This window comes from Cynocephalus volans, chromosome 10 (assembly GCF_027409185.1).
Source record: "Cynocephalus volans isolate mCynVol1 chromosome 10, mCynVol1.pri, whole genome shotgun sequence".
NCBI classification, from domain to species: Eukaryota; Metazoa; Chordata; class Mammalia; order Dermoptera; family Cynocephalidae; genus Cynocephalus; species Cynocephalus volans.
The window spans coordinates 77,428,051-77,442,380 of NC_084469.1; the positions used below are offsets into that span (position 1 = coordinate 77,428,051).

The 14,330-nt window shown below is 39.5% G+C and overlaps 1 protein-coding gene across 1 annotated transcript in view; it reads right to left on the reverse strand.

The window, feature by feature from the left end:
• The window catches only part of FTO (FTO alpha-ketoglutarate dependent dioxygenase), a 368,578-nt gene that overhangs the window by 142,867 nt on the left and 211,381 nt on the right, over positions 1-14,330 (reverse strand). The window contains exon 8 of the mRNA XM_063112160.1: positions 13,385-13,509. Coding sequence (XP_062968230.1) covers positions 13,385-13,509 — 125 coding nt within the window. The remainder of the gene's footprint in view (positions 1-13,384; positions 13,510-14,330) is intronic.

A 14,330-nucleotide genomic window follows, 5' to 3' on the forward strand; every position in this document is an offset into this window, starting at 1 on the left:
AATTCAAAGCAGTCAGGACTTCCATTCTGTATCAGAATCCTGTCCACATTTCTAGACATATGTTGATTAGCCTGCACAACAGTTAAAAATATTTAAATTAGTTGCATTTAAATAGCTGAGAGACTTCATAAGCATACACTAACAATCTAGACTTTCCTCTTCTCTTGCAAATGTGTAAGACCTAGTGACACGGATCCTGCCTCCTTGCAAGGCAGAACAGCAGCTGCCCTCTTCAGATGAGGTGGGAACTTCCCCATTCACCTCAGTCCTTCCTCTCTGGCTTCATTCATCTAGGTTATCGCCAGGTCCTGTTGACATTTGATTTTGCAATCCCTGGCTTGAATTCATGAGCATTCACTACATAACTCACAAATAGCCAGTTCTCATGCTCCTATCACCAAGAGCTCAGTAAAACACTTCAATTAGATAGCCTAGTGCCTCTTTGAGCACAATGTTACCATTCCCATGTACCCTCCTAACTCCTCAAAATCAGGTCTCATTCTCTTAGTTACACAGTCCAGGTGTAATGGTCTCAGGCCCCCCTTGATACAAAAGCTAGTAGATGTATGAACACAATAAACATGCTCAGAAATACACAGGGAGAAATCACCAGCTCAGGGAATGGCTTTTTTATTTTACAGTGCACAGTTCGCAACCCGCTACCCAAGCCAGTTTGTGTATGCTTCACTCAAACTCACACTTAGATCTATACATGCAGGCGTACTTTCTGAACACACCCTCTCTGACTCTTCTGCCACCTCCTGTTTCCAATGTTGCTGGAGGATTCTGTGCTTAATGCAGCTCCCAATTCTCAGAGGCCCCCTCAAAGCTTTTAAAGCTAGCATAACATGCAGAATTTCAAATGAAGAACCAACAGCAGCAAGATCATTTACAGTAACTATACAAACAAGCTAAATGAAAGACTTGTGTTCAGTCATTAAAAATAATAATGCTAAAGCCCCGAGGGCTGAAATGTAAAGCTTATACTTTGTGTGAGGAACCAGAAAAGGAGCGTGTTTATTATCCCAATAAGATAACCTGCTAATTTATTTAGTAGGCAATTTTAGAGTACATTCGTTCACAGTGAAGTCTCGCTTTATCAGATTTTATGAAAAATAACCACCACAAATAAAATGCTTGTTCAAGCCAGGGGCTTTTGCAAGACAGAAATCACCATGCAGGAGACCAGCAAGGGGCTGCTGGGAGCTGCGGCCACTTATAGCTTCTACCACTCCAGTTGCCTGGTCTCCTGAACCAAGCCCAGAGTTAGTTATAGAGTTATCTATCTCACACTTTGCAGATGATGCCCAACATCATGACAACAGAGAAGAGGAAAGGTCTCTGGACCTGCCTACCTACAACAAGTTTCTGTAAAGTAATGAATACGGACAGCTTGGGGACCATCCACCTGCGCTGCCTGCCTCTTCCTGCCTGCAAAGTGAAACCACCCGGGATTGGCAGAAGGTACTTGTCTGACAGGGCCAGGACAGCCTTTCTCCTCAGTGACAGCCTGGGCCTACCCTCTTAAACTTGACCCACCATAATTCCTTCACAATGCAGCATCAAGGCAGCTGACAGTAGCAGCTGCAGCTCCTAAGCGAGATGGATGGAATTTTCATAACTAGTTCCCCAAGTTACATTTTACCTTCAAGATAATTTATGAGCTGCTCTGAAGCCTTGAAGAGACAATATGCTTGCCATAAAATTAACTGTAACAGTCTTGTAGGTTATAATTAACACTGGGAGGGTAGCACCAACTGGATGAAACACATGGCATAATTGATGGTGAAACTGGAAATGAAGCAAGCTAGCAATATCATTACTGTGCACACTGCCTTAGCAAAACCTATGCTTTCCGAGGGTTAATTACAATCTCCTTCCAGGGCTCATATTCTGGGAGGGAAGAGGCCAGAGCTGGGTAGAGAGGTAAGAGGTTTTGCTGGCAAGGCCATGGGGCACCTGGACGGATACAGAGGCTGTTAACAGTCTGGAAAGAGATCCATGCCGAAGCATCTGGCAGTGAGCTTCCTGGAGTTCAGACTGAGCCCGACATAAGCCTTCCTTGTAGACATGACTTCATTTTCTCAGCAAATAGCATCTTTTCATTGAAGAAAAAGATATGGATAAAAAGAAGAGAATCAGAACTTCCAAAATGTCCTGCCAAGGCTTAAAGAATTTATTTAGAACACAACAGAACTGAAGCATTTCAACTTCATATAGGCATGCCTTGGTAAAAAATTAAGATGGTCAACTAAATACAAAGGTTTATTAAATTAAAATGTAACCTCCTGAGCACCCTATCCAGAGGAGAATATGGCAAGAAAGTTAATCAAGAGTTGTGTCAATCACCCCTATCTAAAAGAAACACTAAACTACTTCTTTCATGCATGGGTACTAAATAACCTGACCATTATGTGAGACACACCAAATAACCTAAACACACTGGAACCATTTAAATAATTTTAATGAGCAATTTTAAGGTGATTGACCTATTTTTGTTTTCTGATTTTTTTTTTGTCCTGAGACAATACACTGGAAAATTCTGATAAATGATGCAACAGTGTCCCCTACAGGCCAACAGAGCTGTTCCTTCCCCTACCCCCAATCCCCACCCACCCAATGAACTTCCTCAACTGAAAGCCAGAATTACTTTTATCTATAACTTGGAATATACATTACAGAGTAAATTTGTAAAACACACTGGGAACACCCCTGAGATAGAATAAAATTACTATTCTTCATGTGCAGTAAATTGTTTCCTAGATATAAACATATTGTAGAGCTGGTGATTAACCCATTTTGGAGGAGATAAATTGTTGCCCTTTCACTTTAAGGGCACCTTCTCAACTCAGCCTCGACTAACACAGCCCAAAATTCCTGGACTTAGAGGATTTACAGATTCTTGGAGGCTAAACTTTGATGCTCTCATCTCCATCTCCACTCTTGCACCTTCTAAAAGATTGTAACCAGTATAAAAGAAATGGCACAGCTATGAAGGTAACAACTTTCCTTTAAAAGATTTATGGTAGGGAGATTTATAAAGCATGCGCTGGGAACTACTTCCTTATAGAGAGAGATGCACCCACAAATAAAAAGTGTGGAAACATGTTTAGGAACCAGAGGAAATAAATATTTACAGATATATATCCACATATCTATACCCCAGAAGGATCCTGGAAGGTCATTAAGCCCTACATTGTGAGACTGAGTCAGAGTACTTAGTGAACCATACGAGTGGATGACTAGGCCCAAAACTTTGTTATTGCTCTTGCAGCAGCCTTAAGCATAAATGGTCTGAGCTGGGCCTCTTGGTTTAAATTCCATCTCCACTACTCACCACTAGCTGTTGCTTTGGGCAAGCTACTCTGCATCCCTATGCCTCCAATTCGCTCACAAGATTAAGCTTTTAAAACTCTGGCACTTTGTGAGCTCTCAGTAAGTGTTAGCTCCTATTATTGTTAAAATTAGTGTAACTACAGATTTCAAAGAAAGGGGAAGTAGAAGGGTGAAAGGTGGAAGCCATGGGGAGTAACACCTACCTTTGGCTGCTCCCTGGGAACTAACTTATGAAGCCACACCTTGTCAGGGCTGGAAGAGGCCTTCTGCCTTAGGAGTCATCTGGATTAAGCCACTTCTTTTATAGACGAAGTTGGTAAGGTCCAGAGTGTCTGTGACATGCTTAGAGCACTATAGCCAGCTGGCGTAGGATTCAAACTGTCAATTCTGTGTGACAGTGCTTAGCGCAGGGCCTGGCACAGGATGAGCTCTGTCTGGTGTTCCTCCCTACACCAGTGCAGCAATATGGGCCCCTAAGGTTTTACACAGGGGCACTCTCTTGAAGGAAAGGCCAGTCCGGATGAACGTGGCTGGTTTTATTCCTGACTTTTTGTTTTATCTGACAATGATGATGACAGGTGTTTTTTATTGAACACCTACTATGTTACAGGTACTTGTTCTAGGTGTTTTACAAGGAATCACTTAATCAACCCTATCAGACAGTTCTATTACTATCATCCCCTAGACAAATTACAAATGAGAAAATGAGGCTCAGGGGGGTTAAATAACTTGTCTCATTACCATTTATAATTGTAACTTGCCTAGAAGTGTAGAAGTGGATCAAAGATTCAAACCCAGGCAATCAGACTCAGAATCTACACTTCCAGCCACTAAACTATATTAATGAAATTGACTGTGGAAGAAGACATTTTTTTTTTTTTTCCCATTCAACACTGAGAACTAGGTCCCACTGGAGAGAAGGTAGTACAGGTTTTATCCAGTGACCCATAATCATGTATAGATTTTTCCTCTCGTTCTCATTCATACTTGGAGACAAGTAGCTACCTACCCACTTGTAGCCAACACAGTTTGGCAATGGAGCAGTATTCCTCACAGTGGCTGGGCGTACAATGAAAGTTACACAAGAACACTTAAGGAGAACCTGCCTCTCTTCCCTGGGACATGGGTTTCCATGGAATCATTACTCAATCTCTTTCATAACATTTATTATTCTACATTGTATAATACATTTCCCCTAATCAAGTGTTACTCATCTATATAACCCAAGGGATAGTGCCTAGTACCAGGTATGCACTCGATAAATATTTGCTGAACCAATGTGTGACTGACAGATCACTCACAGCAACAATAACCACCATTTATGAAGTGCTTGAGTGTATGATCACATGTAATCCCCCAACATCTATGAGATAGGTACAGCTTCTCCAGTTCTCTCTCAAGAGACCTATCAGTATAAAGTGGTCTGAATTTAAGCTTTCCTTAAAGTGAAGATCTTTCGAGTGACACATTTCTTGGAAAAGTAACTGGGAACCAGGGTGCAGATGACTTAAGGAGAAACTAGTGTTGTAGACTCCCTAGAATGATGTTCCTCAGCACACTGGTAACCCATGGATATCTCCCAAATATGACCCACTACAACAAGAAGTGCAGGTTTTATAACAAATGCTTATGAAAAAGATGAGAAAAGAAAATTGTATACCTTTTCTCTCAACTGCATGACTATTTTGGTTCTGTTGAGTGTTACTGAATATGCAGGACACGGCAACTATATACATTTTATAAAAGAAATCTGCAGACTTCCACTTAGGAAAACAATTCTTGTCTCTCATTCCACTAAAATATAAACTCCATTGAGAGAAGAATTTCCAAAGTTTTGTTCAATGCTGTATTCCTAGTACCTAGAGCAGTGCTTGGCAAATAGTAGGCACTTAATAATTATTTGTTGAATAAATAAATCAACATTTTCTCAAAAAGTTCAGAAGCACTACCCATAAGAAACAGCCAGCAACTAATCACAGTCAGAAAGCTGCCAGACAGAGCTTATGCTGAAGCCCATGTGTTGATTTTATAAATAAGATGCACAGAAGTCAATTGGCTTTTGTCCCCCATAAAACTGTTCAAATAATGGTAATAACATTAACAACACTTGCCTCCTTAAGATAAGTTGCTGTATCTGGGAAAAAAGGTAACGCTATCTCTGGACTCATTTAATCCTTGCTCTAAATTTATACAATGTTTCAATTCCTACATGTTTATGAGGAGGTTTTATGGAGTTATCAGGTTTTATGGAGTAATCTGGCTCAGAGACACAAAGGACATTCTTCTGCTGGGGGCAGCAGAAAGCAGAGACTGCAATTATAGAAGGGACAGATGTATTAAAAAAGAAAGACATCGATGGTCATTAGCAGGCCAGTGCCTCCCTTCTCCTCCCTTGAACCTTTCGTTTATTCCTCATGCCCACCCTCAAGGCTGCAAATGAAATCAGCTAGCTGCAATGGACAGCTACTGCACGGTTGATACCACAACTTCTAGTTCCCAACCAACTAACTCTGCCAGAATAAGCAGCCACTCTCTCTAGCATGAATGATAGCAGCTGACATGGTCAGATGACTCGGTCACAGGTTGTCTTCGCAGATAACCACATCAACCTCATCATTCCACAGCCTATCCTCAAGGCTAGTGGCTCCACTTTTTGTGATCACAATTCCCTAAGGCAGAAATAAGTTCTGGCCCAAATGTCAAGTCACCAAGACTAATGCTTATCACTGTACTGATACTAATAAAGCCACATCAGGACATCAGCAGGTAGAAAAAGCAACTGTCCGGAGCAGGTGAAAGACCGATTTGAAGTCATGTTAGCCCCAGCTCTGTCCCTACAGGACAGAAACCCATCCCCTTATTCAGAGGAGTGCCCCTAGAGGGACTTTACAACCCTCTCCTCCACCTCCTGTGGGTCTTCCCCTCCTGAGCCAGCTTTATTTCACTTCCAGAAAGGACAGGGAATCAGGAATGGCTGGCTCAGGGACAAGACATGTCTTTTTGTCCTGGTCCCAGCCCAGTCCCATGGTATTCTGTTCAAGTACCCCTGAGTCAGCCAGTGCACATAGCGTCCTTCTACCCCCATGCTGGAACACGGGCCCAGGGTACTGCCTTGGGGCTTAAACACCAGAGAACTGCATATCAGAGAATCTGTCTTTACTTCCAATTGCAAGGTTTCCATCCCTGGGGAGGCTAGATGAATAACCAATATTTAATTACAATATCAGAAATCTATCCTGATATTGGAAGAAGTATTAAAAAAAGCAAAAGGCCAATATCTCAAAAAGAAGGAACACGAAGTATTTATAAACACAGGAATGACTTGAGAGGAAACTTATTTCATTTAGTCAGTCAATAAATCTTGAGTGCCAGGCGCTCTTTAGATGCTTGGGATACATAGTGAATAAGGCAGCTAAGACCCTTGCTCGTACAGGACTTTATTCTAATGAGGGAAACAGCTTAATGTAATGAAGATCTGGTACAGTTTCACAGTTAGAGAGTAGGCAAATGCCCTGCCCTCACATTCTGGTAGGGAGAAAAAAAAGTAAACACAGAATCAAGTACATACATGAATCAAGTACATACATCAGGTTACTCCTTTTCATAAGCTTCTATCAAAATACGAGTTTCCTTGGAGCAGACCCCATTGCTAAGTCACCTTTCAGTTTCCTATGATGCCTCACACAAAAAAGAATGAAAATGCGCATGCTAGCCATTGTGTTCTTAACTGCTCCCACACCCACACTAAACTATAAATTATTTCAGAGTTGAGACTGTGTCATACTCATCTTGATATTCCCCACAGTGTCTAGCACAGTTGTTTGCACATAATAAGTACTCAGTAAATAATAAATTGCTAAACTGGGCTGCGCCAACTTGTCAGTTTTCAGTATAAGCCAAGACTGTCAGGAGACAAAAGGAGAGACCAGATACCCATGGAGAAAACCTTAATGTGGTAGTTGTAGGACCCGAGCTGATCCACACGAGTAACTTACATGAACTGTCTTACTCGTGCCCAGATCAAAGTTCAGAAGCTGATTACCTTAGAAAAGTAAATCCTATTCATTATAAGTTCTGGGATCTAACAACCAGGTTTTTTTGGAACCTTAACAAAGATGTCCGGAGTGGATCCATTCAGGGGGTTAGTGGTGATGGTTGGGGTCGTGGAGAATAGGAAGATGGTCAAAAATAAGACAGCTGTTTTTCTTGTCCAGAAGAAAATGCTAACTTGGCAGTTTTTTGAGCTGCAAAAGCCCAATATGAGAAGAACTATTTAGGTCTTACAAGAGTCACTTTTCACTGGAAGTAAGAAGTTCCAAAAGGTTTTCTAAGAAACTCCTATAAACATTTAAAAAAAACTGTTCTCAGCACCATTTCAAGGCTTTTTGAACCCAAGTAAAGTTGTCTACTATGGGAGTACAATAAGTCCTGTTTGAGCCTAAAAGTTGAGGCGACATAAATGAGCAAAGTTTCCATTTAATCAATCTACATTCTTATCCAGCGTGCAATGCCTGGAGATACTATAATGGAAGAAATATAAGAGAATGGTGGAAGGAATAAGGAGGGAATCTCCAGAAACAAATAAGTCACATGCAAATAAAGGGCCAGGCCTGCCCATGGTACTGGGGAAATGGGCACAGCTGTAATGTAATGACAGCTCCAGTCGGAACCTCACCCCTTCGACAAGCCAAATACCCCTAAGAGGTTAATGAGTTTTTTGCCACTAACAAGAGGAGTGAGTCCTTAAGTCTGCCATGTTTAAAAATATCCTATTAAAAAACTAATGGTTTTCAATAAACACATGAAAAGATGCTCAACATCATTAGTCATTAGGGAAATGCAAATTAAAACCACAGTAAGATACCACTACGATGGCTATAGTCAAAACAAACCTGAAAATAACAGTTGTTGGCGAGGACATGGAAAAATTGGAACTTTTGTGTACTGCTGGTGGGAATGTAAAATGATGCAGCAGATGTGAAAAACAGTCTAATAGTTCCTCATAAAGTTAAACATAGAGTTTTCATATGAACCAGCAATTCCATTCCTAGGTATATACCCAAGAGAACTGAAAACATGTCACTCAAGCACTTGTACATGAATGTTCACAGCAACATCATTCATAACAGCCAAAAAGTGAAAACAACCCAAATGTCCATCAACTAATGACTGAATAAATAAAATGTGGCACATCCATACAATGGAATATTATTCTGCAATAAAAAGGATGAAGTACTTACAAGCAACGACATGAATGAACCCTAAAATCATTAATCTAAATGAAAGAAGCCTGACACAAAAGGCCACATATTGTATGATTTCATTTTTAAGAAACGGTCAGAATAGGCAAATCTGTAGGGACAGAAAGTAGATTAGTGGTTATCAAGGGCTATGGGGAGAAGGGGGAATTGAGAGTGGCTGTTAACAGATATAAAGTTTCATTTGGGGATACTGAAAATGCTCTGTAATTACACAGTGGTGATGTCTGCATACCCCTGTGCATATACTAAAAAAATCAATGTACACTTTAAAATGACAGATTTTATTTATATGAAATTTTATTATATAAATAATATCTCAATGAAAAAAAAAACCTTAATGGCCTTGCTTTTGTTTTATTATTGTATTTACACCTTACTTAGCAAAAGTTTAGAGGCACTACTTTAAAGTTAAAAAGCACAGTTAATTCTCAAAGTCTTCCTCATCTCCCTGCATTATCCTTCACCTAGCTTCCTGCTGTCTACATCCCCACAGACAGATATAGTCAAGTCAAAACCTAAGATGAAAAACATGCTAACTTTGGGTAATGCTTAAAGCTTTTTACTGCTATTTTTAATATAACCACTGTCTGGGAGGCCTGTATTATGTAGACAATGGAGTTCAATACAAGTGGTTTCAATACCACAACAATTCTAGTCTTCCAAGACATCAACAATTAAATACTTTCCTGAGTGGGTTAGAAAAACTTGCCTCTCTGTTGTGGTAAGGACGGCTCCACCACTTTGCTTCCACAGCCTCTTTCTAGGAACCTTCCACATTCTTATCCCCAGATAAACCCTTAAACTGGCTGCTTAGCACACTCTATATTATGTAAAGCATCTCATGCAGTATTTTGTGCACAGCAGGTATACAAAATATACAAAAAGATGCTTACTGAATAAAATCATTCTCGTTTAGGAAGCAGAACAGGGTATGTGCCAATTGTCTCTGCAGAAAAGTACAGAGCTTCATGGTCTCCAAGATCACTGGTCTGAAACCAGGATATTCCATATTCTTGAGAAACTGGCGGTGAACTTTAAATAGATTACCCTTATCAATTAACAGTAAGTGGACATATAACATGTAGTGACCTATTCATTGTTGGCACTAATTAGCATTGCTATGATGTTTCTTTGAAAAAGGAATAGAGAAAGGAAAAAACATACCTACTCAATTAACATTATGTGCTTTGTTCTTATTTTTACAGAAAAACTGCCAAGTTGTAGTAGGAATAAAACAGTGTTCAAGAGTCACACATATATTCATTATCCAAAAATGGACGCAGAAATGGACACCAATTTTTTGGTAAAGCATTTTCTCTAACACTTGATTTACCTACATTATGGAAACTGAGCAAACAGGCAGAAACAAAATGTTTCATTCTCGTTCTGACATGTTCAAGGCAAAGGAAGCCCATTCCTTTCCTGGAGCTGACCACAAATAATTACTCCATAATAAACAACGCCCTCAAAATTGTCAGCAATCTAGGAAAGACTCTGGGGATTTGTATAAAATAAACAAAGGCAGTGATTTTTACTATATTTTATTTAGAAAAACAACTCGGGCGTGGACATTGAACTGTACCTTTTCTTTGGTGCACTTTTCAAATGATAATTTCTTCCACTGTCACCATTAAATCTTAATCCATTCCAGCTCCTTGCATGGGTCATTGAGTCTATATGTACTGCTGTTATTTTAAAATGTTTCCCCTTGGTAGGGAAAGAGGGGGAGAAAAGATGTTGAGAGCCAGATGGGCCTCTTCACAGTTCATTTATCAAACCTAATACGTGGGGCTCCACCCTCCTCTCACTCACTATTGCAGTTAAACTTCCATATAATTTGGTAATCATTTTCATTATCAGAGAGTGACCCTAAAGCAGCCTATCCTGGGATACCCACTCCTTGCAGCTGCTCTTTTTCTGCCTTTTCCTACAGTAGACCCTAAGAACCTCAGAGTTTATTAGCTGCAGACTGACCTTTGGGCTGTGGAGGTCAAGAAGGGGTCAGATCAGAGGGCTCGCCCAGTTCTTTAAAAGCTATAACAAGCTGTCCATCAGGCAGAGTGGACTGTATAAACAAAGCCAAATCTTCAGAAATTCTGTACCACTTCTGTTAACACTTACCCTGCATTCACAGGGCTTCTCCTGATGTACTTTGGATCATTCAACTCTGGGGAAGTGAATAGACAGCCCTAATAAGCCTATTTGGAGAGGGTTGTTTATGGGATTACCAAGCTTGGGGAAGAAAACCCACAGCACTCAGATGTGCCTCTAGAATCACAGGGTTGTGTGACACTGTGACAAACTCGGTTACCCTGAGTCATGCAGAATTGACACTTTCCTAAAAAAACTAAATTACAGGGAACATATGCTTTCAGTTTAAGAGATTCACTGAGTCCTAAACAATGGCTTGGTTCCCGGCCTGAGAGAGATACAAATATTTTATAACCAAAATACAGGTGTCACTTAAAATAGTCTCCTAACATCATGATCGCAAATGAACCTGCTGATGAGGCGGTAGAAACCTTTATTACAATAGACTTATACTAAACTTATTGCCAGCTGCAGTCTTGGTTGACCTAAATTTCTTCAAGTTGTACAATTCATAATGCATTCTCTAATATGCAATATAAAGTAATTAGAGTCATCTGTATTTAACTTTAAGAGGAAAAAATTTCTATTATCTAATCTAACTGATCCCCTGATAGCTTTGATGCAAGTAAAATACTGTAACCTATTGCTTGACCTTTGGTGAGTGCTAATTATTTTCTGTCAAAGCACATTTTTCCTCCTGTAATTCCAAAGTATACAATAGGCCAATCTCTAAAACACAGGCAGCTCAGTGAGCACTGCAGTGGGTGTTTTATAACTTTCCCTACCACACGCTTGATGGCTACTCCAGGCAATGCCTAATTCCAGACGGCCAGATGACGCTTTGATGAGGGCAAGAAAGGTGTATGGTAACCGTCTGTTTATATGGATCATGTGGATGAGTCTTTTAGATAAGTCACCAGGATGGGAAACATCAAATGGGGGTGAAGAAGGGGTGGGGGAAGGATTATGGTTATTTAATACTCTGAGGACACTTTTCCTTCTGAGCTCTCAAGACACCACGCTCTTGAAATTTTCTTTCAGGTGTTTAGTTTTAAGGGGGCCTGCGTAGTGTCAGCTGCTAAGCTCTTTCTGTCCTTCTCCCCTACCACAAAGGACTTGAGCATTTTTGTTTCAGATGCTAGACTACATCAACTTCAACACTGGCTCCAGCTCCTGATTAAATTGTTAGCAGTTAGGGCCAGAAATGCTGAAACCAGACTCCTTTGAAACAGGCCATTGTGGTCATGTTGTCTGATGATTTGGTGTATTAGGAAATTATTGTTAACAAACCAAATGCATGCAACAAAAGACATTCATTCTCGACATTTGCTCTCTCTCTGAGCCATGCCATCTTTGGAGGGAAGGAGGATGGAAGAGAGATTACAAGGAATTCTTTCTTTCTCCCTTTCCTATTTAATAAGAGTCCCTATGGGGAAGTTATAAAACATCAAACAGAAAGAAAGAAACCTCTTAGATGGCCCCACACTGATATTCCATTATTCAATTAAACGTGCATACTTCAATGAATATACATACTTAGACTGCAACACATAAAAAACAAAAATTAATCACTGAAAGGTAAATTGAAAATCATTTAGTCATTACTATAATTGAAACTGTCATTTACTCTGACCACATTATCAAAAGGGGGGGATGGATATCATTGGGAATTAAAAAATTGTTTAAATGCAAGTCTGAATGTAAGGATAATACAAATATTTGAAAAAGCAGCTTTCTGATATCCAATCAGAACCAATCATTCATACTGTCTTCTTTCTTGGGAAATGCTCATCTTTAGCCTTGTTCAGACAAATCTATTTTTATGATCATTGTTACTAGTAAAGCTATCAATTATTGTAAATTCTGTTGCATAAAGTCATTTGGAGAATATTATGGCTATCAATAAATGTTTTTGACTCTCAGGCACATAAAATTTTTACGCATCAAAAAAGACTCTGAGACAAAATATAGCATAATCTTCCTGATTCTTTCCACTCTTGCTTAGGGACAGATAATAATTCAATAATTATTACAAACTACAGATCTAAAAGATAACCCTAAAATTGGGGGAACTAGTTCCAGTCTTCCACAAATCAATTGTTTTTCAAAAAAAGGGCAAGATAACATAATTATTTACTATGCGAGCATCAATTCGGTAAAAACCAATAATCTATAGAAATTTCCCACCAGTAACACTTTCTAACCACAGGTACTCCATGTGGAAAGAAACCAGGTTGAAGCAAAAGTAATTCCTATTTCGTCAATTTTTAAAACGTGGTTGATAAATAGACCATCTTCAAGCAATCTGTCCTACATTGAGTGATATAAGAGCACTGTGTGAATTTCCCAGACATCTGCCATAACTAAATAGCAATGCTAGTCTTTTTAAACTGCTGATTAAAAAGGGTTCTTCAGCATCATGTACTTATATGACAGGATGCTCAAGATGCAAACGTTTATGCTAAATGTTATACTCAGGGATAAATCATATACACACCCAGACGACATCATGGATCATTACAATTAATGTAGGTACCACGATCAGGAAAGCTAACTTTAGCTGAAAACATTTTAAATTTGCTTATTTTTCATGGCCCCTCAAATGAGAGGGACGAGACCAGACACAAGGAAGGGCTTAGCCAGATATAGCTCTTGATTGTCAGGGACAACAAATCCTATTTCATAACAGAACGAACCTAGCATGCCATTCCGTCCTCAGGTTCTGGCGGGTGGTGAGCGAGGCAAGGATGGCAGTCAAGATTTCATTCCTTTGTTCCACGGGGAGCCCCTCTCTTTTAACTTCATGAAGCACTGCATTTGTCTAAAGAAATGATCCAAAAAAGAGAAAGAAAACGTGAAAAATTAATAATAAGAAAAGCCCATAAGCAAATAAGGACAGTAAATCAATGGCTTTTTTTATTACAGTTCCCCTGCTAACAAATCAATACAGTAAATGATGGTCAAAAATGGCCAGCATATATTTTGTATTTAATCAATGTACATGGCACATAAGGTAAACTCTAAAGCTCCATTGCCTTAAGTAACACATCAAGATACTGTGCATTCTCACTCTAATTTTCTCAGCACACCAATGATTTTTTTTCCCTGGGAAATGCCTACCATGAGCTATTATTAGAAATGACTTTCACGTACACTTCACTGTGAGTTGTTTGTTTGCCTTTTTAAAAAAGAGCAGTCTCTGACTTTTGCTCTATTTCCTGCCATCCAGCTGAGCCTTTCTGCATTGCCTCTCTCATTTGAATCGTTACTTTCAATTTCCACCCATGCCAGCGACTGGAAGGGTGGGGGGGAGGACAGGATTCACTCATTTTCCTTGATTGTTGCAAATCAAGACCTTGTAAAGAAAGAGAAACGAGTGCACAAAACTCAGAAAGAAAATTATCTCTCAATGAACACCTTTAGATTTTATAAATGTTTTAAATTTAAAGTAAGTGTGGCTTCTCTGGAGATTTTATAACCAGGGCAATTGCTAAAAAGAATAAAATTGTCACTTTCTGTGTTCTAGTCACTCAGTATATTCCTTATCTAACTGACGCCAAGACATTTGTTTACTTGAAGAGCACATTCATAATGGGGTTCAAATTAACTTGAAATATGATTTCCTTAACTCCTCTAAAGGCA